This window comes from Peromyscus maniculatus, chromosome 5 (genome assembly GCF_049852395.1).
Source record: "Peromyscus maniculatus bairdii isolate BWxNUB_F1_BW_parent chromosome 5, HU_Pman_BW_mat_3.1, whole genome shotgun sequence".
NCBI classification, from domain to species: Eukaryota; Metazoa; Chordata; class Mammalia; order Rodentia; family Cricetidae; genus Peromyscus; species Peromyscus maniculatus.
This window is the reverse complement of record NC_134856.1, coordinates 27,106,292-27,131,873: the sequence shown is the minus strand read 5'-3', so window position 1 is coordinate 27,131,873 and position 25,582 is coordinate 27,106,292. Positions and strand designations below refer to the sequence as shown.

The following is a 25,582-nucleotide window of genomic DNA, read 5'->3' as shown; positions in this document are numbered from 1 at the left end:
GCAGCAGAAAGCTCCAAGGAAACGCAGGCGGTGAGGGTGAAGGAGGAGCCCATGGAGGTGGACATCCAGGACCCCCCGGTCTCCATGTCACCCGGCCGGAACGTTGGCTACAGCACTTTAATGGGGCGAGAGAAAGCTGAACCCTTACAGAAGCTTCCAGAAGGCAGAGTTCCCCCGGAGAGAAATCTCTTCAGCCAGGACATCTCGGTGAAGATGGCTTCTGAGCTTCTTTTTCAACTCTCAGGTAGGGGGCTGTGGGAAATGTTGCTGACTGAAAAGCGTGGTTGTAGAGCCTTCTTGGGAGGGAGCAGTGGCCCGCGAGACGGGTGTTTTGGAGAGATCTGTGTTGTGTAGACCGCATTCATGGTTAATGAGGTGTTGCCAGATCGGATTCTTACCTCACTTAAAAAATTGTTGTTAGGATTTTGTTTAGTGGAGGTCAGGTGACAGGTTTGGGGAGTTGGTTCTCTCCTCCCACCACAGGGATTCCAGACAGAACTGCCATCATCATGCTTGGTGGCAAGCCCCTTCACCTGCTGGGCCCTCTCACCTGCCGCCCACTGCTCTACATAGTTGGGAATTAGAACTCTGTGCAGTTCTCTGATGACCCCTTTGACCAGGCTCAGGCAGGTACCTCTGGGAAAGCTTAGCGTTGTTGATCTTATTAACACGGTCTTTTCTTTCCAATGTGCGAAAGATAAACTTCCACGTCCTCCAAGAGAGCCTGCATTGCTGGGGAAAATCTTGTTGCCTGAATTAGTGAAATATTATTATATCTTGCCACAAAAAATTTTTAAAAGACAGGAAGGCTGTCTCCAGCTGTGGTCTAAGAGGGTGTTTTTGTAGACTAACCTTTCTTCCTTCAAATGCTTGGAATCCGGATGTGCAGGTATTCAGCCTTGCAAAGGGTCCAGGTACTGAGTTGTGCCTTGTGTCTGCTCTATCATTTGTCCCCAGCAGATTTAGTGTGCTGTTGCTGCTCCTTGACCATGGAGACTGGCTTTGTGTACTTACAAGATGGTATTCTGGCAGACACCACACAATCCCTCATCTGGGTCTTCATGAAGTTTATCCACCTGTCGTTTCTCAGTGAAGTTTGACAGAGCAGACACCCTCACATTCCTGTCACAGAAGACACTTGTCCTACCCCTTAGAAACAGACAGGAAAAAAGCTCAAGTCTGTGCCACCCTCGTAGGTCAGTTTCTTCATGGCCTCGTGACGCCTCCACAGCTGTGCGGCTCTCATATGACACTGAGATTCTCCACAGAGGTGGAGATCACTAACTCAGTAAGCTTTAAAGAGTCTTGACTTATGGCATCCCTTTCCCAAAGGCCGAGGCACATTTCAAAGCAAGGTTACATAGATAGTGATTGAAGAGTCTGCAGCAGCTGAGGTTTTGAGAGGTCTCACTCAGGCACAGCCATAGCCCAGATGACCCCAGACAAGTCATCCTGCCCAGGTTGCACTCTGGTTAGCAACCATGGATGCTGGCAGGTGATCCAGATTCTCCCTTGGTGTCACTGTTGAAAAAGAAAGGAGGTGTCCATGTAAACACACATGACTTAGCTTCACATCAGTCAAAGGCAGGTAGGAAGGATGTATAAACCTTGCTTATGTTTTGCAAAAAGTCCCCAAGACGAGATTTTTTTTTTTAAATCTACCTGGTCGTAAAATCTGAAACCATTGTAGGTTGGCCAGGTTTCCTGCAAATGCTTCAAGCTGTCGAGAGCTGTGATGGTCAGGGTAGAGTCCTCACATTTGTACTGGGTCAGTGAGGCTATGGTTCAACTTGGTGTTCTTGAAAGCTAATTAAATAATTTCTGACAGCTGGTGGATACAGACCCCAGGATGCACGAGGAGAGGGCTTACCTCTTGTCTAGTGACATCGTTCTGTTCCTGGTGACATTTATTAGAATAAGCAGTCCATGGCAGCACCAAGAGCTCTCTGGCCGTCTTCTGAAGGAGCCTCACAACACAGACTGTCATCAGAGCTAGGGACAGGACAGTTGCCACAACCACGGTTGGAGGGCTTAATTAAAGTCAAACAGGAAATGCCAGCTCGGGAAAGAACAAACTATTTCCGTGTACAACGTGTGCGCGTGTTTGGGTGTGTGGTATGCACTCGTACTCACTGAGGCCTAGTTACAATCAGGCAGCACCCAGACTTAACTCACTAGTTGTGTTTGATCAGTGTTTAACAGTTCTGTGGGTGCGTCCAGATGCTTTTGACTTTTCTAATAAGACAGAGAGAAACTGGGTGTTTCTGCCTAAAGCATGGAAGTGGACTGAGCTTAACCCACGGCATGTGTTTCCTTCTGTCTCCTCACAGAAAAAGTGAGCAAAGAACACAATCACACGAAGGAAAATACCATCCGGACGACCACCAGGTAGGTGACTGCTGCGCACCGTCACCCTGTACCCTGTGTGCCCCTCAGGTCTGTCTCACTCCCGCTGGACACCATTCTCCCAGCATTCTCAGCCGGTGAAAGCAAGACAGACTCCTAGGGTAAACAGAGGCAAACCTTCGCATGTATTAGACATCTCCAAGGAAGGGCCGGCCTGCTGGGGAGTTTCCATATGGCATTGTTTTTCATTCCTTGCAGTAATTTTATGAAGTAGATGTTCTTACCACCTTTGCAAGAGTCCTTTTTTTTTTTAATTTTTTCTTTTTTGGTTTTATGAGACAGAGTTTCCTCTGTGTAGTTTTGGTGCCTGTTCTGGATCTTGCTCTATAGCCCAGGCTGGCCTCGAACTCACAGAGATCTGCCTGGCCCTGCCCCTGAGTGCTGGGATTGAAGGTGTGCACCACCACCACCACCCAGCCAAGAGTTTATTTCTTACTCTTTGGTACTTGGACCTGAACCCAAGGCCTTCCTTCCATGGCGAGTGATGTGTTGTGCTGCTGACCTTCGTCTCCAGCTGTCAGAAACATCGGAACCTGGGAGTTTAAGTGGGAGGCGTGGTGTGGAGGCTGCGTCTGGGACTCGGGGTCCGAGGTTCCTATGGTGACTCTGCTTCACCCTGGGGCTGCAGCTGTGAGCTCACCGCTGTCCCACTGTCGTTAACTGGGAGCATTTTCCAGAGGGAAAGGATTTTAAAGCAGACGGAAGACAGGGCTTTTTAAAAGTCGCAAGAGGGTGAGTGAGTTGGCTCAGTGGCATTGCTGCTAAGCCCGGCGCCTGAGTTCTGTCCCTGGAGCCCACATGGAAGGAGAGATTGACTCTTCTGACCTCTGACCTCCACATGCGTGCTGTGACATGCCCACCCCATAAACAAATAGTCAAATCAATACTTTGGTTAAGTTGAAAAGCTGGACACCATGTTGTACCGTGTGGTCCCTACTGCTGGGAGCGAAGGCAGGAGAATTGCTTCAGCCTAAGAGTTTAGGCAGCTTAGACAACAGAATGAGACCCAGTCTTTAAAAGGAAAAGCAGGAAAATGGATCTGAATGACACCGTAGGGAGAACATTTCCCATTTGGTAAAGGTTGGTGAGTGGTCAGCGGTGTGGGCTGCCCACCGTCCTGCCGTCAGGAGGAATGGAGGCACATCAGTATGGGTGCTCACACAGAGCCCTGGAGGACCCCTCAGTAAAAAAGTGAGGTAGGTAAGAGGCAACAAGCAGATCTACAGAGAGGGAGCGTCCCTGTGCGGGACCACCCCCACCCTTAACTTGCCTCTGACTTACCCAAGACAGGAGCCGTATGGGGAGCCAGGGTGAGATGATTTATGGGATGGAGAACCAGGAAATTGGTCCAGTCAGGAGTTTGCTTTACCTGGGCAAGCCGAGTTGTGTTCTGACTGGTCAGCTGACTGGATTTATATTTGGAATTCCTTGTGTGTGTGTGTGTGTGTGTGTGTGTGTGTGTGTGTGTGTGTGTGTGTGTGTATCTGTGTGCTGATGTGGGTTTACATGCGTGCATGTGAGTGGAGGCCACAGAACAACCTTGTGGTAGTCCTTCAAGTGCTCATTCACTTCGTTGTTGAGACAAGGTCTCTCACTGGCTTAGATCTCAGCAAGGAGGCTAGGCTGGCTGTCCAGGGAGCCCCAGGGACCCACCTGGTTCTGTTTTGTTTTGTTTTTTTAACTTGGGTTCTGGAGGATTGAACTCAGGTCCTCAATGGAAGTATTTTACCAGCTCAGCTATTTCCCAAGCCCTGAGCTTTCATTTCTTGAAACAAATGATAAATGCATGACTTTCTTTTAGGCATGCTGTAAATTGACCTCATTGCACCATAAGGTATGGACAGAACCCTCTTGGATTCTTGGATTTTAACCTGAGATTTTCTTTTCTGCTCAGCTCAGTAGAATTCAGAATATTGGATATCAAAGAGAAGTGAACTCGAAGTCAGCTTGCTTCATGGGCTACATAGTACTAGGAAAAGAACACCTCTGTCCTAGACCAGAAGACTGACCGCCCTGGTCTCTTGAGTTGACAGGGATGGACAGCTGTCTTGTGAAGATGGCCCCTAGATTGTCTTGGGAAATGAGTCTGGGTGGGAAGCCTGTTTTCTCTGTGACCTTGGGTGCCCAGCAGGAGATTTGAGGTTATGTAAATGCTAGCTTGCTGCCTCCATGGCATCCTATGTCTGTAATTTTGTCTGCTGTGTCCCCGAGTCCTAACCTCTGACGGAATTGTCTTGATCCATAGTCACCGTAGCACAACGACCTAGTGACAGATGCTCATTGCGCTTTGCTTCCGTGGGATTCTTGAGCGTCACGGCTCGGGCCCCTAGAGTGGAGTGTGATGGGGTCTCTCTCGAGGTGCTTTAGTGAGGAGCTGCTTTCGGATGGGAGGGGTGGGGGAGGGGAGTCTGTGGAGGTTGGAGCTTTGGCCGGAGCCTCCTTTCAGCTCAGTCCCCTCGGGAGCCCTGGAGTAGGTGCACCACAGAGTCCAGGCTGCCTCCAGTGTGGACGCCAGCTCCTTGTGCCCCCAAAGCTGTTTCCTAGTGGAGCTCCCACTGGGAGGGGTTGTCACTGATTGTGCAGAAGGGAGGGGCTAGGCGGGCCCAGCAGCATTCCCAGGGAGTATATGCTAAATACTTCATTACAGAAAGGTGTGTGAGACTATGTTATTTTATGCTTTTCACGCGCTCTGGAAGAGGGAAGAAGGCTGAAATATGCCTCTAGTCTAAATTGTGTTGGCTGGAACTGAAGCATAATTATAGTTAAAGGAGCTTTTTTATTTTTAAGCATTCGGCAAAAATGAATCAGTCATAATTTCTTCTCTTTCTGGGAGATTATTATAAGGAAGAAAAATCCAACTCAGATCTTCCTGAAGCAAAGGAAAAGTTGCTTCCTGGGAACTCTGACCAGACACGGTTCAGAAGGCAGGATTAGACCCCGTGGTTTATAATTCCGCAAAATCCTGGGTGTGTTTTTATTTATTCTTGTTGACACCTCGGCCAAATCCACAAATTGGTTTCTTTTTTACCCCTTACCTTGTGGCTTGAAGTGGAGTCAAGCTGCTGCAGAGGATTGTCTCCCACCAAGGACAGGAGAAGATGGTAGCTCGCTGGATCTCCCTTCCTAGTTCCTGATTGCTTTCAAAGGACCTTATTTTGTATACACAAGGTCAGGATGGGGGCCATATTTTAGGGTATGATTTGTAACATCCTTCAAATAGACATATATCAACTCATCATTTTCATGTCTCTGTTTTTAAGTTTGTAGTGGGATATTAGTTTAGTTACTTTTTAAAGTCAGGGTCTCACCATGTAGCTTGGTTTGACCCAGAACTTTCAATCATCCTGCCTTAGTCTCCCAAGTGCTGGGATTACAGGGTATAGCACCCCACTTGGCCCATTTCTAGTGTTTATTTCCCAGAAGAAGGTAACTGTTCAGAACAGTGGCTCACCACTGGCCTCTAGAACTTACTATGTAGTTTAATTATGAAGGAAGCCCTGGAGGCTGGCCTGCCCGTACCGTACAGAGACGCTCTTTGATATTGGTGGATGTCCAAGTCCCTCCACTTGGGGTGTCTCCTGCCCCAAGTTTGGGTAGTTACAGGCCATGGTGGGCAAAAGACAATCTGAAGGAAGTTGCCGGCTGCCTCCCTGTCCTGCATCAGGCCATAGCTTCCTTACATTTGTCTATCACTGTTGGTTTCTATGTTCGTCACATCCACAGGGCCTGTGGAAAAGCAGAGCAGTTCCCAGTGAGACACACGGTGGCTCGCCATCCCCACCGGCTCTGCTGGGAGGCCAGGGCCAGCTCCGTGCCTGACACCAGGAGACTTAGAGGAAGTAAAGCCTGAGCTAGCCACTAGCATGTTTCTGGGCTCACTGGTCTGTTTTTATACCTCTGTGATGGAGAATTTCAAAGATACGCAAGGGTGGAGAGAGATGCCAGGCACTATTTAGACTGTTAGCAGTTCCTAACCTGTGTGACTTCAGCTCTTTCCTTCCTTGGCACCTCTTCCTGTAGATTACTTTGAAACAAATTCTAAGCATCAGAAAGCATGTGTATTGTGCACATGTGTGTGTACATGTGTGCATACATGTGTGTGGGCTTGATCACCTGTGCATATACAGCGTCATTTTTCTTCTATTGCTCTCCACCTTAAGCTTTTGAGACAGTGTTTCTGACTGATCTGGAGCTCATCAATTCATTACCCAGCAAGTCCCCCAGAGTCACCGGTCTTATGCCTAGCACCAGCATCAGATACTGTTCCTGGCTTTTATTTGTTTGTTTTATGAAGATGAGGTTGTATAGCTCCAGTTGTCCTGGAAGTCACCATGGAGACCAGGCTGGCCTCAAACTCACAGAGATCCACCTGCCTCTGCCTCTGGAGTGCTGGGATTAAAGCGTGCGCCACTGTGCATTTACTAACTGCGTGGCTTACTGCTCCAGGTCTTACGTGGGTCCTGGGAACACACATGCTGGTGTAGCAAGCGCCTTACCCACTGAGCCGTCTCCCAGCCGCCTACAGACTTGATTTTAAGAACTGATTGGATTGCTTTTGGTTTTGTTTTCTTTTGTTGTGGTGCTGCTGTTGGAGCCTGAGGCCTCAGACAAGCTAAACCAGCACTCTGCCAGTGCGCCACATCCCCAGCAAGGAGTGGTTTGGGAATGCCCTTTTTTATTTTAAAATCCTAAGACTTTAGGATCAGCTGTATAATGTAGAGCCATCTTCCCAAAAGTAAAGGTGAAAAATAACCCACCAAAGTGTACCAGATAGTCAGGCAGAAAAATCAATTTACTTAGCAGCTGGAGTGATTGCATCACGTGATTCTGCCTTTACCCTGTCCCTCTGCCCTTGTCTGGGTCCTTAGAAGGGCACCTGCGCTGAATACAGCCTGTAAATTCTCAAGCTGCCTTTCATTCACACATTCAACCTTAAGAGTCTAGAAAACTCAAGTGTAAAGAGGCCTGGAGGTCTCCTTGAGAGCGTGTCCTGGGTGTGCCTAATGCCATCTTCCTGACACACAGCTGAGGAAGAGAGTCCTTGCTAGACTCTGAGAGAGCAGAAGGACAGACCATGGATGAGTCCAATAAAACCCTAATGTTTTTCTTAATTTCCTTTTCCAGCACAGGCCTAGTTTCTACAGTGAGCAGATAAGCAGCCATCATGGTCATTTGGTAGAAAACACATGAGGCATGGTACTATAACCAGACTCCTAAGTTTAGTAATAAAAAGGAGGCCTGAATCCATCGCCATGGCCCATCACCCAGTCAGATGCTGGATAAGATGGAGTGGGGGAATGGACTCCTAGAGTAAGCCTCAGATGGCTCCTGGCAGTTGAAGTGGACGTGTTCGATGTTGGGTAACACCTTGGACTTTGACTCGTGGCTGCCAAGAACCCTCTCTTATCATTGATTCCCTATTTCCGTTAATAATCCAGTGTCTGTAAAGGGGAGGTCAGATTGCAGGCCTAAAAGACAGGACTGCACACACCCAGCTCACTTTATCCCAAAAAGAGCCACATGTTTGCCTGAATCATCCTTTTATCCATCACTGTACAGGAAGTGGAAAAATCAGAGAAAGAAAGACTTGTATTGTACCATGCAGACCAACATTTAATTTACCCAATTTTCCAAATCTGAAATGCAGGCTATTTTTCTATGATTTAGATAATGGCAGAAAACATTGTTTACTACAAAGACATATTCACTTGATAGTGTCCAATATAGAATTTTCCTGCGTGGTGGCTTGGATGCATGCCCTTAAATATTTATGATTCAGTAATAGAAATTGCACAGATTGGTAAAAAGCGTCATGTGCTGCCTCTGTTCATGCAATTTTCCCTTCTCATTTCTCTGGCAAACCTAAGAGAATAATGGTGTTATTACTTTAAAAGTGAAAAATTACTAGGGGACCCCTGAGTGAGACAGAGCAATTAAGAAAACAAACAGGAAACGGCAAATGAAATCGGTGGTTGTGGGTCTCTCTCTTTATATTCTGTTTACTGTCCGGATTTTGTGACTTCAAAATTGAGTACATAGAGAACATCAGTGCATTTAATATTGCATCACTATTAATTTCATGGAGCCCCATTCAATTAAGAGACTATAATTTATTTTTATTTTTTTAGTGAAATCAAGGTTGTCTAGGGGCCACATGGTTATCTCCATGAATTTTTAAGATATTCTTTCTCTGTATGCTGCCACCGTTCAGAACATTGTCCCAAGAAATGTTTAGATTTTTGGTGTCTCTGATGCTGTCCCCCTCTAAACCTGATGCTTTTGTGCCATGCACAGCCACCTTGGCACACACACTGGCTTGAGAGTCTTATCCCTGGAAATACATCATCAGCTTATCTTTAAATTTTCATTTTTCAAAGAAATTGAAAGTGGTTCTTAAGAATCGTTTATTACTGACACATGAACCTCTTGAAATACTTGTACATTATTGCCAGTTGGTCTGCCCTCTCTCGCTAAGCTGCGTCCTCCACTGGCTTGCCCATGCCAGGGACCTGGCTCTATCCTCAGTGGCGAGGTAGAGATAAGGCCCTCCTGGAGCTGCCCAGGCCGCGGCTCTCGAGGGGCAGTTTAGAGTTCCTGTCAGGTCTGAAGAGGCCGCTGATGTCTTTTCTTCATTCTCCATGCTCTGCCGTGTTCTTCCGACTGGCTGGCTCTGGTCTTTTGTCTAACTCTGGAGTGTCTGGGATGAAGGTAACTGTTGAAGACTCAGTGAGGGGATGGCCAGGGTCTGTGGCAGGCGCAGCAGCCGGTGGCAACAGAACCAAAGGCAGGCGTGGTTTGGGTGCCGACCCAGCCCTGCTCTTAGCTGGAGTTTTCTCTGAACTTCTCCAAAGCTGTTACTAGATGTCCAGCAAATAGGCAGAAGCTGACCTTTTCCAGTGGCACAGCTCTCGAGTGACTGCAGGCCACAGGGGCATCTGTGTTGCGTGGATGTGGTCGGTGGCTTGGACATGACCTTGCACCGTTGCAGGGAAGACAGAGCCACCCTCGGGACTTTCCACAGGAAGCCCCTTGTCTTAGTTTCTGTGTGAAGTCACATTCTCCCTGGAGACCTGGTTGTCTAGGAGCTGACATTTCAGGCATCCGGGTGTGCTGGGCTCCCTTCGTTGGTCTGCGGGTGGCTTGGGTTGCCCTGATCTGGCCTCTTCGCTTCAGCTGCCCTGACAAGGCCTGCATTGTGCTCCCTGCCCTGGGAAGTTCCTTGGCCCCTGATGGATGAATGCTGAGGCCCAGCCACCAGAACCTGGGCCCTGAACCTTGGTGTTAGGTTCTGTGTATTGGCCCACCTTTAGGAAGACCAGAAATAGATGCCACTGTACATTTCAGAGAAAACAGGAGCCATCGAGCGTGCGTGCGTGTGTGCGTGTGTGCGTGCGTGCGTGTGCGTGTCTGTCTGTCTGTCTGTCTGTCGGAGCAGTTTTTCTCCCACCGTGGTTTTGTTTGGTTTTGTCCTGCAGTCTCTCTTCCTTGCAGTTCTAGACTTGGGAAACCCGTGCAGAAGGTTACAGTGTTGCCAGGTGGTTTCTGTTTGTGACTGTGTTTTTGTTTTTTGACAACTGTAATTCCACACTCATAAAAAGTCAAGGATGGAAACAGTCAAATGGCATGGTCTTTGTGGGAGGTTTTCAGGATAACTGACTTTCGGGTTACACAGACTACACTTAACTAAGCACCATCAGTGATAGTCCTACCAAGAGAGCACTTTGCTAAGTTGGCAATGGGTGTATTTGTGGAATTTATTTTTATGTACTCAAAAATTACCAAAACCAAGATCCTGCCGTATATACAGTTTTATAATCTCAGTTCACCTAGGGCTATGTTATACAATATTTTTGAGTTAGTCAGTGTAACTCGGTATTTTTCTTTTATGATTTGTCTGGTATCATTCAGCATTTCTATACGTCATAATTTACTTAACCAGCCCTGTTACTGGAGATCCAGAAGACCACTCTTCCCCACGTGTAACTAATGTTGGAACCAGTGCTGAGATAAACGGACTCAGGCGCTGGGCTGGGGAGGCAGCTCAGCAGGAAACTTGTCTGTCATGGCTGCCTGAGGACCTATGTGTGGCTCCCCAGTGTCCCCCCCAACGGCCATGCACACCTGCAACCCCAGTGTAGGGAGACCGTGCATCCCTGGGGCTCGCTGCCCGCTGAGACCAAGGGTGGGTTCAGTGGGATAGCCTGCCTCAATAATAAATAAGGGGGAGGTCAGTGGAGGAAGAGCCTGAGAGTCAGCTCCTGGCCTTCACATGCCTGTACACATGCACGAAGACAAGAAGAACGCACTCACATTCTCCAGGCCTCTGCTATAAACTGCCAAACTGCCTTGTAAAGATTTCATCTATTTCATCTTCCATTCTACCAGGAACTGACAAGGAGAGCCAGGCAGACAGAGGCAGGCCAAAATTATTTGAGACCTGACAAACCCTATACTTTCAATTTGAATTTTAAAATGGTTTATTTATTTATGTGTGTGTGTGTGTGTGTGTGTGTGTGTGTGTGTGTGTGTGTGTGTGTGTGTGTGTAGCTACCTGTGAGGGGATCGGATCATCTGGAGCTAGAGTTCTAGACAGTTGTGAATTGCCTGACATTGGTGCTGGGAACCTAACTCAGGTCCCCTGGAAGAGTGGTATACCTTTTTAACCCTGGAGCCAGCTCTCTGGCTCCTAAAGAACTTTTTTAAACCAGTGATTATATTTGCTATTTAGAGTTAAGACATTTGAATTTAGAGTTAAGATGTTTTGATCTGTTGACTCCTGGTCTTAGAAGCTCTGTCTGTGACAGGCAGTGTGTTCATTTTTCATACCCTTCTTTTGGTGTGTTATTCTGTTCCGTGGTTAACCTGGGTCGACTATGATGATGATAAATTTCAAAACAAAGCGAAAAGAATAAAGTAGTGGTCACCAAGTCCCCACCTCAGCTGAAGACTCGGGCTCCGGTCCTTTTTTGGCATCCTGCTGCTTGTGTGTCATGTCACGGGTGTCGTGCCCATTAGAGAAATGTTCTACCACAGAGGCATGCCACGGAGGTGTACCCTAACAGAACTGGGCCCTCAGCAAGTCCCCTGAACTGTAAATCCCATCCCAGATGCATCATTCTTGTGCCCCCCCTTTTTAAGTTTTATTACGAGAGAGAGAGAGAGAGACAGACAGACAGACAGACAGACTGTACACATGTGGAGTCTGTGTGTGTGAATGTTCACACCACAGTGCATGCATGTGGAGGCCAAAGACAACTTTCAGGAGTCAGTTCTCATCTTATACCATGTGGGTCCCGAGGACTGAACTCGGGTCCTCAGGCCTGGCGCCAGGTGTCTGTGTTCCCCACAGCCCCACTCCCTGATTCTGTGAGCATATGTCTCTTTAAAAAAAAAAGATGCTCCCACTATGCCATTCCACACCTTATAAAAGGAGAAATGCCATTAGTTCTTCTGTGGTCAGATGGCCCGTCACGCAGCCTCCTCACTGGCTCCTGTCCGCCTGCAGCCCTGCTTCGGAGCCCCCAAGCTGCAGTACCAGCCGGTTTGAAGGCTCATGTCCTGATGGCCTTTGCCGGTGTACAGAGATTAACTCACATTTTGACCTCTTCAGTCTCTCTTTTTGAAAATGTATCCACCATGGTGGCTCATCAGACTCCCAGACCCTGTTCTGAGGTCACGGGGTCTCTATTACGTGTCTTTTAGGTTTGAATAAAGAATTTTCAGTCCCTGAGAGCCAGGGTGGGAACTCAGGGCACTGTCTTGGGTGTTTTCCTGCCTATTTGCCCTTGGCTGCCATCAGGGTCTAGTGACGCACAGGTGAGATCTCAGGAGGAGGGCCCTCCTTTCCCAGGTCCTGAGGAGGACAGCGCTCCTCTGTTCCATTATGCCAGTGTTCTCTCTCATTTACCGTTACTTTTTTCACGTTCCATCACTTATAAATATGTTACAAGACAAACATACACATGACATGTATATGTGCACACATATATTCATATATGCTAATCATCTCTTATTCTAAATTGTTACAAATAAATTAATCAAAGAATGTGATATTTAAGGATAATTAAATAGCCAACAAAATAAGCACTCCCTAAGAAAGAAGAAAACTGGAGTGAGTAATCCTGAAAATGAAGGTGAGGACTGGTGATGATTGCTGTCAGCCCGTAGAGGGCATGCCTAGAGTGCATGAAGCCCCGCTCCAGCCCCACCATCCCCCAGCTGGGCATGATGGAGCTGGGCTGCAAGCCTGCACTCCTGACCCGGAGGCAGGAGGATGAGCAGGTCATGGCCACCTGTGATCACACAGTAAGTTCCCGGCAGCCTGGGATCTGTGAGACCCTGCCCTGAGAAATTTTAATCAGTGGGGAGGTGTTAAGTTGAAGATGAAATACAAACCATTTAGTCCTAACTCAGAAATCTGAAATGTTTCAAAACTCAAAAGTTTTGTGCACCAACATAGCATCACATATGGAAATTTCCACATCTGTCTCCATGTGATAAGTCACCATCAAAACACAGGTGCACTAAAATTATTGTGTGGGATTGCCTTTCCATGAAGGATATGTAGGATCCAAATGGATTTCCTGTTTAGATTTGGGCTCTGTCCCTGAGGTAGGTGCCTCTCTATTTCTATGAAGGTGCTCCACGGCACACGGTCTCAGCATTCCAGGAAACCCAGCCTGCAGTGTTAGGTGACTCTTTTTTGTGATGGAAAAGCACACAGGTGTGCCAGTGGTGTGGCTCTTGACATTTGAGCAGATTCTCGTGCAACTCTTCTAGCATCACAGAATGTTTCTCTTGTCCTTAGATTCCTTGAGGAGAGATGTAATGAATCCAGCCCTCTCCCTGGTCCTCACCTTTCAATAAGCTTGTCCTCCAACTAGGATGTATTTGAGAAGCTTTCAGAAGGAATCCATTTTGTTCTTTAGCAAAGCCTGTGGTCTGCCATGCTAGCAAGCCATAGCTTTGTTTAGACTTGGCTAGTCTGTTCATATTTCCTCCAGCCTCCTTATCTACAGGAGCTTCCATAGGGGACCTTCCTGTGGCCGCTTGCCGTTTGTCACAGCCACATTCCATGTGGCCAGAATGTCCTTGAACTCGTATGACGCACACCCTTGGGATAACTCTGTCACCTGTCTCTTGTGGCTTTTGGAAACATGGAAGATTGTTTTCTCGACTACAGCTTCCTGATCACTTCAGAACGAACTCACATCCTTTTAGACATACTTTCTACCCAGAACTTGAGGAGAGAAAATTCGGATACATGAATGAATAGATAATTAAGAAACTTTTATCTTGAAAATGTACTGTTTTTCATTGACTATAGAAATCTGCCTGTGTGCAGCAGGAGTCAGGACGATCTGCCTTTTGTGTCTGATGTGGTTCTCAGGGGAACCCGTTAGAGTGGCCCCCCTCTCTGCTCAGCAGTTCTGTTTCTGTGCAGTTCCCGCCTCAGAGCTGTGAGGTCATCTCCTCCTTTTGAGGAGCAACAGTAGTTGCTCCCTTTAAAAGGTTTGTTTCTTTTTTATTTATTTATTTATTCACGTGTGTGCGTGAGTGCGTGCATGTGTGTGCTCATGCACAGATGTCCACAGAGGCCAGAGAGGATGTCAGAGACCCAGGAGCTGGAGTTACAAACAACTATGAGCTGCCTGGTGTGGGTTCTGGAACCAAACCCCAGGAAGAGTGGGCAGCGCTCTAACCACTGCCCCATCCTTGCAGCCCACATGGCTACTTCGAAAACATTGTCAGTACTCCAGGTGAAGTTATTGACTTCTCTCTCTGTCTCTCTGTCTCTCTCTCTGTCTCTCTGTCTCTCTCTCTCTCTCCCTCCCCCTCTCCCTCCCTCCCTCCCTCCCTCCCTCCCTTTCCCCATCTCTCCTCCTCTCCCCCTCTCTCCCTCTCCCCCCCAACCCTCTGTATGTGCGTGCACTTGTGGTTATATGTGCATGTGCTTGAGTTTATGTGTGGAGCTCACTAATTTGGTGAGGCTCACTGGCCAGCAAACTCCAGTGCTCCACCTGCCTCTGCCTCTGCCTCCCCAGATGAGATTTCAGAGTGCCACCATTATCTGAACTGAGATGCGCATGCTTGCACAGCAGGCCACCGTCTCCCAGCCCTCAGGCTTCTCTCCCAGCCCTCAGCTTCTCTCCCAGCCCTCAGCTTCTCTCCCAGCCCTCAGCTTCTCTCCCAGCCCTCAGGCTTCTCTCCCAGCCCTCGGCTTCTCTCCCAGCCCTCGGCTTCTCTCCCAGCCCTCAGGCTTCTCTCCCAGCCCTCAGGCTTCTCTCCCAGCCCTCAGGCTTCTCTCCCAGCCCTCGGCTTCTCTCCCAGCCCTCGGCTTCTCTCCCAGCCCTCAGGCTTCTCTCCCAGCCCTCAGGCTTCTCTCCCAGCCCTCAGGCTTCTCTCCCAGCCCTCAGGCTTCTCTCCCAGCCCTCGGCTTCTCTCCCAGCCCTCAGGCTTCTCTCCCAGCCCTCAGGCTTCTCTCCCAGCCCTCAGGCTTCTCTCCCAGCCCTCAGGCTTCTCACCCATCTGCATCCACCTTCATTCCTTCCTTGTCTTGCTTGTCCTTGCAGTCCAGTGGGAACTCCCGCAGTGCTGGTGCAGGAAGTGAGGCCGGGAGCCCTTGAACTTCCTGCCCTGCGTCATGACAGGTCCTGTTGGCCCCCGGATGTTAAAGGTGGAAATATCTGTGCCACAGCCCGGCACTTAGTGAAACACATCACTGTTTAGAGCCGTGATCTTTCATGGACTGCTTTATTATTTATTGTAAATCTTTCTTTTTGCAGCCCTGTGCTGTGGACCCTGTAGCCTGTGCTGTGTGGGGCCTGGCATTGGCCACCCTGGATAACAGGAATAGCTCTTCTTATCTTAGCTCGTAGATTTGCTACAAGGGAAACATGATCATGCACATCAAAACCTGTTTCACTTTTATCCAGAAAAGAAACTCAAATAGATAAAAGTTTAGAAGATGTCTTTCCTAAGCAACAAAACAGAAAAAGAAACAGGTGATTTGGGTCTATTGGGAGTTGACCCAATTCCTACATGTGGGTGCTGACTGTTCCTGGACTGTTTAGATGAACTGACCAGGTCACCTGCCTCCGTCCGAGGCCAAAGGGAACGAACACACTGCAGATGATGCTGTTAGGTGAAGAACAGCTGGTGACCCCGCCCACTGGGTATCAGCTACTGCCACCTGCCACCTGCCCATCAACACCACCAAAGTACCATCTTCTCTTTCTTGTTTTTTATTTTATTCTCCCACTTACTTAGCTAGCTAGCTAGCTATTTATTAATTTTTCCTTCCTTAAACTTCCCCTTTCTGGGGGTCAGGGAGGACAGGACCTCATGTTGCCCCGGCTGGCCTTGAACTCATTAGATAGCTAAGGGCAATCTCAATCTCCTTCCTGGCCCTCTGCCTCCACATCCCATGTGCTGAGTTACTGAGAGGTGATCCAGCCCACCTGCTTGGTTGGTGCTTAGGTCGGAACTCAGGGCTCAGTGTATGCTGGGCTACTGCTCAGCCAGCTGAACCACGTGTGCAGCCCCTCAGCTCACCTTCTGATGGTGGGCATTTGTCTTAATTCGGGTTTCCGTTACTGTGAAGAGACACCATGACCACTGCAGCTCTTATAAAGGTAAACATTCAGCTGGGGTGGCTCACAGCTTCAGAGGTTTAGTCCATCATCCTCACATTGTGACATGGTGCTGGAGAAGGAGCTGAGAGTCCTGCATCTTGACCCACAGTCAACAGGAAGTAATCTGAGACACTGGGTGTTGCTTGAGCATATATGAGACCTCAAAGCCCACCCCCACAGTGACACACTTCCTCCAACAAGGCCACACCTACTCCAACAAAGCCATACCTCCTAATAGTGCCACTCCCTATGAACTGATGGGGTCAGTTACACTCAAACCACCACAGCCTCTTTATAGTAAAAATTACAAAAGACTGGGTAGCTGTAGATCAGGGGGCAAGGGCCATGTGATAGTCCCAGACTGGCTCATTTTCTGGAATAATTTGTAGCCAACCTAGATTTCCAGCTCAGGGGTTGCACAAACTTCCTTCCCTGTCCATTGTGAAGTCTGGCTTATGTCCCTTCTGTTTTTCTCCCTGTGGGGAGGGAGCCCCAGGTACCTTTGGGACTTTCTCCCACCGAGCAGTAACTGGCAACCTCACCGTCACTTGACCACGATGCCTTGAGCACCACATTGTCCAGCACCGTTGAGAGCTGTGGGCTTCTGTACTTCACAGCTCACTGCCTGTGCAGCTGGAAGCTACAGCTGTAGGGCTGGACCTTGACATATGGCCAAAGTAAGACTACCTATGCTTAGAGACCCAAGCCCTCGTGGCTGGCACTCTCCAAGGGAACTTCTCCTCCAGCATGGGAAGGATGGGAGGATGGTGTTCATAACCATAGTACCCTGGATACCTTAATACCTTTTCCTCTTTATATGTTTGAGACAGGATCTCATTCTGTAGTACAGCCTAGCCTGGATATCTGTAGTTCAAGCTGGCCTGGAACTTGAGATCATCTTCCATTGTTGAGGTTACAGGCTGAGGCCCAGCTGAGAGCAGCTTGCCTTCAGAAGCAATGGGTGGGCATGGCTCAGGGGCTGCAGAAGTTTTAGAAAACTGGGACACAGCTTAGCTTTTGGAAAAAAGCCGACTGGGTCAGTCTCACCTCCCTGTGCCTCCGTTTATAAAAACACAGCTTGCTCCTGCTCTCCAGGAACCTGCATATTGAGACAGCCTCTCTACCACTGCTCTTCTGGTCCATTTTTACATGTGCTCTGAGAAGGACCCATGGGTCTGTGTTGTTCGGGATTCCTTAGGTATTCAGAGCCTGGGGAAGTCTAAGGCGGATAATGAAGGCAGCCTGCCTGGGTTCGAACTTTGCTTCAGCTCTAGCATGGACAGTTAGTTCATCGCTTTTCTAAGAAGTCCACTCATCTGTATGATAGGAATATAATAATGGTGGCTATCCTCACAGGATCCTCTGAGGACTACCTGAAGCCACGCCGGAAACAGTGTGAGGGTGTACTGGGTCCTCAGAACTGTGCTATGTAAACCTCGCTAAGCTTTGGCAGCACCACCAGAAAGATGAGTCCGGAGCCACATTCTCAGTGATGAAACTCAGGCTAGAGGGATTGTTTGGTGAAGGCGCTAAGTAAGAGGCCAGTATGGATGCCAGTCTACCCATGCCTTAAGGCTCATCCTGTAAAACACTATGCCGGTGTCAATGCAGGGAATTGCAGTGGTCTAGCCTGGACTAGTGCTGTGCTAACCTAGTGTCTCTTCATGGATAACCTTTACTGCCTTGACTCCTAGACGTTTCTGCATTGACCCCTGACCCACAAACGTAGGTGCTCCTTTTGGTGCATTTTTGTGTTGGGCATGACACTCTTCACATTCTGTTGCCTCCAGAGAATTTTTTCTGTGCAGGATGAAGCTGGCTTGAAGAGTAGAAAACCTAGTTAGAAGTAACTGTGACCCGAGATCACTTTCTTTTTGACTCAGTTTCCTCGGGGGCTGCACTGCTCGCTCACGGGACCTGTGCTGTGGAAGAGGGGGTAACAAGGTGCAGCATCTGCTCCGTAGCCCTGCCAAGCCCAGGAGGCTCTCTCCTTTGTGGAGCACAGCAGCCTGGCCTTGCTTCTCAGGAGTCTCGGGGTTGGTGTAAACAGCCTGTGGCCTCCGCCTGCTCTCTCTTAAAGCCTTCCTCCGTCGTCTGCGCGGCCTCCGTCTGCGCGGCCTCCGTCTGCGCGGCCTCCGTTCTGCGCGGCCCGCTGCCGGCTCGCCGCACTGCCCACCAGCAGCGCCACTTCCTGTATGCGCAGTGCTGCAGCCACCTGCCTGGCTTTCTCAAGCCCTCCAGGCTGTCTCCGGTAGTCAGTGACTGAAAACCAAGTCCTGTCCTGCCTCCCCACTTACTGAAGACACTGTTCTTAGGCAGTGCATCTGTTCGTAGGTCAAAGCCATGCTCCCAGCACTGGGGTCCCACTCATCTCTTTCCATGTGGCTTTCTTGCAGCTCTACATGCTGACTGTCCTCAGTCCATGTTCCTCGGGCTTCTTGGAACCTGGTGACACTACCCTCCTGCCAATCATCTGGGCCCTGGCCAGGCCAGCCTCCCGTGTCACACAGAGCCCTTTTCCTGCATAGCCTCAGCCGCCTGCCCCACTTCCCAGCTAGGACTTCCTAGCGAGGCCATGCCTCTCGTCCGGATCTGCTGATGTCCCGGTCTCCCACCGCCATGGTGGGTGTGACTCGCTCCCAGGCCCACTCAGCACAGGCACTCACCAAGTAGCTGCTGTAAAACTGAGGACAGACTCTGGCCATAGCTGTAATAGTTACCCATAAAAGTGGGCGGGGCACAGTTCTCAGTGGTGTGGATATTTATGAACACACTTTCAAGGGCTACTCTTGGGATTTCAGGGTCCCCAAAAGGAAGTTTCTACTAGGTCCCCTGAGCCCTCGTATTTCAAGGTGGCTCAGCCAGGTGTGGTGCCACGTTTGTGCAATCTCAACAGCTGGGAGGTAGAGGCAGGAAGATCATCCTTGGCCATGGAACAAGTTCAAGGCCAGCCTGGAGACCCTGTCTCAGAAAAAAATAAATAAGCACTCCTTTAATCCCAGGACTCTGGAGGCAGAGCCAGGCGGATCTCTGTGAGTTCAAGGCCAGCCTGGTCTACAGAGTGAGTTCCAGGACAGCCAGAGCTACACAGAGAGACCCTGTCTTGAAGATAGATAGATAGATAGATAGATAGATAGATAGATAGATAGATAGATAGATAGATAGATAGATAGATAGATAGACCCTGTCTTGAAGATAGATAGATAGATAGATAGATAGATAGATAGATAGATAGATAGACAGACAGATAAAATTAAGGTAGTTTCTACAGACGGAGCCATGGTCACATGATGGCCTACTCACCTTTCCTTAGGCAGTGTCACTTTGTGTGTGAGCTTCAGAGTTAATGACACGGAAAACGCGTGCGTGCGTGCGGGCATGCGTGCGTGTGTGCATGCGTGCGTGCGGCGTGCTGATGGGGATGGAGCCCAGTCTCATGCATGCTCAACAAGCACCCTGCCGATGAACTTCAGCCCGGCCCTGCTGTCCAGAAGCCTCATGCCGCGTCTGACCAGCGTTTTCCCTCACACCTTAATGTTCTTTGGTCCTTAAGAGTCTTCCTCGTGCGAGGGCTGGACATTATCCTAACCCCACCACTAACGAGGGCTTCCAAGTCAGAACGGCTTCCCTTGGCTTGTTGCAATGACGTCTATGCAAAGGGGACTTCCTTCTTTGTTAACTTGTATGAAAAGTTGATTAATTTGTTCTCCTTTGGGCTACACATTAAAATACATCCCATTTATTCAGCATTTGCTGTGTGCACTGGCACCGTACAGAACAGTCCATGGACGCTTCTGTTTGACCCTCACACCTCCTTGGTGATGTGTGAGCACTGTTATCCCGTTTATAGAGGAGAAACGGAGGCCCCAAGAAGTGAAGGAGTGTGTGCGCGGTCGCCCCAGTGTGCTAGTGTAGCTGGAGTCCGGTTCTGGCGCACATGCCCTCAGCCAGCAAATGTTTCTGCCACTGGCAGCTTCTGTGTGGTCGGTCTGAAACCTTCCTGTGTCTGTGCTCTGAGTGGACCACAGCTTGTGCACTTTAAACCCCGTTTAGATTGCTTGCTGCTTACGATACGAACTCAAAGCGAGCCAGGCAGAGTCACGGTAGTGTAGCCTAGCCGGTATAGTGGAACTGTATCGCCCAATGATGTGTTCTTTCCTTTAAAACAATGCTTTCTTCCACTTTTATCTTAATACCATCTCCTTCATATTTATTTGTCGTAACTGCAGTCTAGGGCCATACTTAGAAAGGCAGCACCAGGTGTGGGATTCTCGTGCCCTGGGATCTGTTCTTTGTCCTGCTCCTTCAAGCTGCTGAGTCACCCTCCCTCTGGGAAGGTCTGACCAATCCCAGGCCCTGCTGGGAGGCATAGGTGGAGCTAGGGAAAGAGCTCTTCTTCTGGGTTCCGGCTTCTTGTGCAGCTTAGGTTTATCTGGCCCCCAGCTTGTTTCAGATAGCCTCAGCCCAGGGGCTTCATCGCTGGCTCCTTGTCTGTTCGTCCCTCCAATCTGGGGACCATGTAACTGCCAATGGCCTTGCCGCCACCTTGGGTCTCAGATCTTCTCGTTGGATTTTCGGTGATGTGCACAGCCAGGGCTTTCTGTTCTCCAGGGAGGACCTGGATTGGATACCGTGTAGCCCCACGTGTGATTGCAATCCTTAGTTTGCCGGAGAGATTTAGACAGTGGCTGTGGTCGCTGGGTTCGAACCCAGTGTTCTCTGGCGGTTCTGTGGGGAGACTCCCAGTAGCAGTTCTAATGGGTCACTACAAGCGGCTCGTGCTGCTCAAGTCGATGCTGTCCCTGTCCGTGAAGCTGCAGCCTGTCCTCCGCAGTGTGGCTTCCCGGCTTACAGAACCGGCCCAGTTCCAACCTGAGCTGCAGTTTCTGTGGGCCCAGGAGGTTTTGCCTGAGTGCAGTAGCCCCGGGCTCCACTCTGGTGTGCCTCCATGTGTGCTGTTGGTGTCTGAGGGGCCAGGTGACAGATTATGGAACAGGCAGGCTGGGTCCATCTCCTCCACTGGAGAAAACACAGAGAAGTTCTTTTTGATTCGGAGCCAGCAATGATCTTCATTCATGCCCGGAAAGCATGTGAGCAGGCAGGGAAAAATACACCCAGCCACTGAGCCGGCCCTAGACTTGAGTTTCACTATGTTTCAAATGTGATGTTTTAGGGGCTGGAGAGAGGCTCGGTGGTTATGAATGCTTGCTCCTTTTGTAGAGGACTCGGGTTCGGTTCCCAACACTCACGTCAGATAGCTCACAACCATCTGACTTCACTTCCCCTGCATCCCACCCTCTCTTCTGGCCTCCATATGTGTGTCACACACATGAGTACACACACACACACACACACACACACACACACACACACACACGAGTATACACACACATGTATATAAACACACACAAGTACAGACATGCATACATGAGTATACACACATGTACACACACGAATAAAAATAAATCTTTTTTTGTAAAATAAATCTTTTTTTGTAAAGGTCATGTTTTATTTGTGGACCCTGGGTATGAAAACAATGCCCATGTGATGCTCTTCTGAGACAACCTGTCCTCTCTTCCTCAGTTACAAGCATAGTCTTATTTATATTCCTTAAATGTCATTGAAAAAGCACCAGTCTTTCCAGTATTGTGTGTGTATGTTTGGAGCCAGATGCGCTGGGTGTGTTAAGTAACTTTAATTTACTAAACCTCCCTCCCCCTCCCCTGCCCCAGCCCTTTCTTTTCAGAAGACACATTTAGACAATCACCATTCACCTCCAATTCTAAAGACCTGCTGCCCGGAGAAGCCGTGCTGCATGGAAGAATACCGGCTGCAGGTAAGGACACACTGTTGCCTGCTTCTGCCGCCGCCGCCGCCGCTGGCGGCGGCTGCTTGAGAATGGCTTTTCTGAAATGTGTTTTCAGATGCTCATGGCTTAGGCAGTGCAGCTATTCCTGTGAAGGTAGGTTTTAGAAAAGAGGGAGACGTGCCTTTGAAACTGCCATAAAAGTTTACTGACATAAAATGCAGACTGTGGACACTCCTTTGTCTGTTTTAGGATCTGACCATCCCGTCCTGGCGTTATTTTGTCCACGTAGTGAATTTCTTTGTCTTTAAAATAGAGAACTGTAAGGGCAGGGAGACGTCCGGGACGGCTTGGTCAGTGTTTAATACACCATCATGGGGACCTGAGCTCCATCCCAGCTCACATACCCTGAGCCCCACTGCTCACCTACAGTCCCAGGATGGCAGACAAGACAGCAGGCACTGGGGCCTGCTGGGCAGCCACTCTGGCCAAATCCAAGCTGCAGGTTCAAGAGATACCCTGTGTCAAAGCTAAGGTGAGAAGACCTCATTGTTGAGCTCTGGCCTCCACATGTGCATGTACACAGACAGACAGACAGACAGGCGCACACGGAAGCTGTAACCTGAAAATGATTCTGTCATATATGTCGTCAGTAGTTACGGCAGGCAGTCAGAGCTGGGGGAGGCTGCGGTGAGCACTAGCTGCTGCAGCCTGTGGGCTCCACATACACCACCATCCGGGAGACATGACCTCCCCGAATTCCGTCTCTCTTAGCCACAGTGCCTACTGCAGCCACCATCAGAGCCTCCTTGCAATCTCAGCCACCAACACACAATTTCCCCCTGTCCTTCACTTCCCTTTTCTAGAGTTTTAAAAGAGAGTATTATGCTTTTATCAAGGCACAGCTGTCCCTCAGGGCGTGTGTGTGTGTGTGTGTGTGTGTGTGTGTGTGTGTGTGTGTGTGTGAACAATTGTTATGGAGCATATGTTAACCACTTACCCACCCACCCTCCCATTCCACCACCGTCCATTCTGTCTTGGCCATTGACGGACACTCAAAAGCACTCCATGATCCCTGTCCTCAGAATGTCTCTGAGAGCAGAATGGGAGACTGAGGTTCTGTGTGAATGTGAGTGTGTGTGTGTGTGTGTGTGTGTGTGTGTGTGTGTGTGTGTGTGTGTGTACGTACAGGAAGGGCTTCAAATAGGGTTATTGGTCCTGTAACCCTTTCCAGAATCAAGTCCAAGTACTGCCACATCCCCAGGAACTGTGCTTTCCAGAATGTTGAGAGCTGAGTAACTTAAAATGTAGAAGAGTCAAGTGGCTTCTTGTGAAGTGTCATGTGAGTGAGCGTCACAGTGTGTGCCACGCAGAGGGAAAGTCAAGCCCGCCCTTCTTGAACCTAGCAGTGGCAGATCCCAGCGTTTTCTTGGCTCTATAGGCGGAACATTTCTGCTCAGTCTCTGGAGGGAGCGTGCGCACATGGGAAGACATGATGTAATGGCTGGTTCGAGGGATGGAAGGACGGTCTGTTTAGTTTTCTATCTTCCTTCTCAGGCAGGGTGTCTTGGAGCTACTGTTTGCTCCCTACAGTGTCATTTGAAAAGCTGTCACCCTGGTCCCCAAAATTATTGTCCTGCTGTTAAGTTGATGGATTGTGACTTTCTAATGTCAAAATAACTGCCCAGGAATTGCCTGTCAGAGTGCTGTGACCCATACAGCTAGTATCCCGTGATATATATATAAGCCCCATGTTGCTGGTGTCACATCTGGCTTAGCTGTGTTTAACAATTTAAAAATTGGAGGGGTTTGGAGGAGACAAATCAGAGAACGTTTAGCTGCAATGTGTGTGGGAGGTGTTCTGTGGTGGTAGGTTTACATTGCATGTTAGATAAACTCACATTTTTAGAGCTAGCTCTTATTTGGGGGGAGATGGGGTGAACTTCACTGGGACTTTAAACATGCAAACCAATTCTCACAAAGAATAATCAAGATACTGTTGAACAGAGCCCTTCTGTAGGCAGCGAGAAACCAAATGATCCTTGTGTGTTCACATTTTGCTTAAGTAAATGAAGAATTTGGTTTTTGGCGTGGAAGGTGAAAATACTTTGGAAATAGAGTTAAAATGAAAAGATTTGAAATGCCAGGGACATGCATGAAGTTTTCCTCACTGAAGACAGTACTGTAAAGAGAGCCCCAGAAACCCACTAACTAGAAAAGACCAAAAAGACCATTTGGATGAACCAGAGTTTGGAATGTGGATACCCTGGAGGAAAACAGGCTTCCTTCAAGTCTGGACTGTGTAAATGGCCACTGTATCCTTGTGCCAGCTTCCTGGTCCCTTCGTGCAGCTCTGAGAGGCACAGAAGCCTCACTGGAGGAGGGCTTGCTTTGGCTCACGGTTCAGAGTTGACAGCCGTCACGGAGCAGGGGCCGGGTGCTAGGGGCAGCTTGGTCTGCAATGCCTGCTGAAGAGCAGAGTCAGGGACTCCGAGCTCAGCTTCCTATCTGTTTTCCTTCTTCTCTTTTTCCTCAGTTCAACTCCCAGACTAGGAGAGACTGTTCACTAACCATCAAGGTGGGCATCAACTCCTCACCTAATCCTCTCTAATCTAGCCCTGGTAGACACACCCAGAGGTCTGCTTCACTAATGCCCGTGGTGTTGGAAAGTGCCCCGGCACACACGTGGGGGTCAGAAGGCAGCTTGCAGCAGTCGCTTCTCTCTCCACTCTGCAGCTCCCAGGGATCGAACTGAGGTCTCCACGCTTGGCGGTGGTTTTCCTCGATGCCTCTGAAGGGGTCTTAGTCCAGTCAAGTGGAAAGTAGGAGCCAAAGATCGTAGCCACCAACCAGAATTTTAGAATGAACTATATTTAAACAATGTATTTATTTTTATTTTATGTGCATTCGTGGTTTTGCCTGCATGTGTGTCTGTCTGTGTGAGGGTGTCGGACCCCCTGGAACTGGAGTTACAGACAGTTGTGAGCTGTCACAGGGCGCTGGGAATTCAACCTGGGTCCTCTGGAAGAGTGGTCAGTGCTCTTAACCACTGCGCCATCTCTACAGCCCCCTGAATGAATACTTTTAAGTCATCGCCCGTTAGGTTTAGTGAGAGTCTGTTTGCATGTGACAAGGAGGGAATCTGTGTATTTTGTTACTGAAATATCAGGTGGTAAAGTCTTACCTCTTGGTACTGTTAACACTACACAGTGGTATGCACCAACTCGCCATACTGAAAGCAGGGAAGTGTGGATCCCAAAATACATCTGGACCTAAGGGTATCACATAGACATTCTCAGTTCACATGTGGGTTCACTGGTTCAGTGCTAAGAACAGAGACGGAAGCTCCAGTTGAAGATCTTGAAAGATCTGGAAAACCCTGAATGACACTTGAGCAGCAGATTGCTGAACCACTGGGGAATGTGGGATTTAAAGGAGAACAGGGGTCTTGTAGTCCCAGGATGGCATCACTAGTGAGAGCCTGGGTAGAAACAAGGAAGGAGGGCCCAGAAGTTGACTGAGCTGGGAGATTGCTCCACTTTGCAATCAACAGGTTGGTATGAAAGGTAACTGTGCAGAAATGGGAGGCAGGGAAGAGGTGGCTGATGGGAGGTAGGGAAGAGATGTTGATGGGGAGGCAGGGATGATGGTGGCTGATGGGGAGGCAGGGATGAGGGTGGCTGTCTTTTCAGTCTGTCTTTGTAGTGCATAGGTACAAACTTGTTAGTGTATCAGT

General features: G+C 49.0%; 1 protein-coding gene across 9 annotated transcripts in view; it reads left to right on the top strand.

Annotated features, from left to right (window-relative positions):
* Positions 1-25,582, top strand: part of Znf827 (zinc finger protein 827) — a 172,854-nt gene that overhangs the window by 90,395 nt on the left and 56,877 nt on the right. For 8 of the 9 annotated variants that reach the window (XM_016006182.3, XM_016006188.3, XM_016006207.3 and 5 more), the window contains exons 6-8: positions 5-244; positions 2,331-2,388; positions 21,773-21,876. In XM_016006182.3, coding sequence (XP_015861668.2) covers positions 5-244; positions 2,331-2,388; positions 21,773-21,876 — 402 coding nt within the window. The remainder of the gene's footprint in view (positions 1-4; positions 245-2,330; positions 2,389-21,772; positions 21,877-25,582) is intronic. The other variant, XM_042277497.2, reaches the window with a different exon arrangement.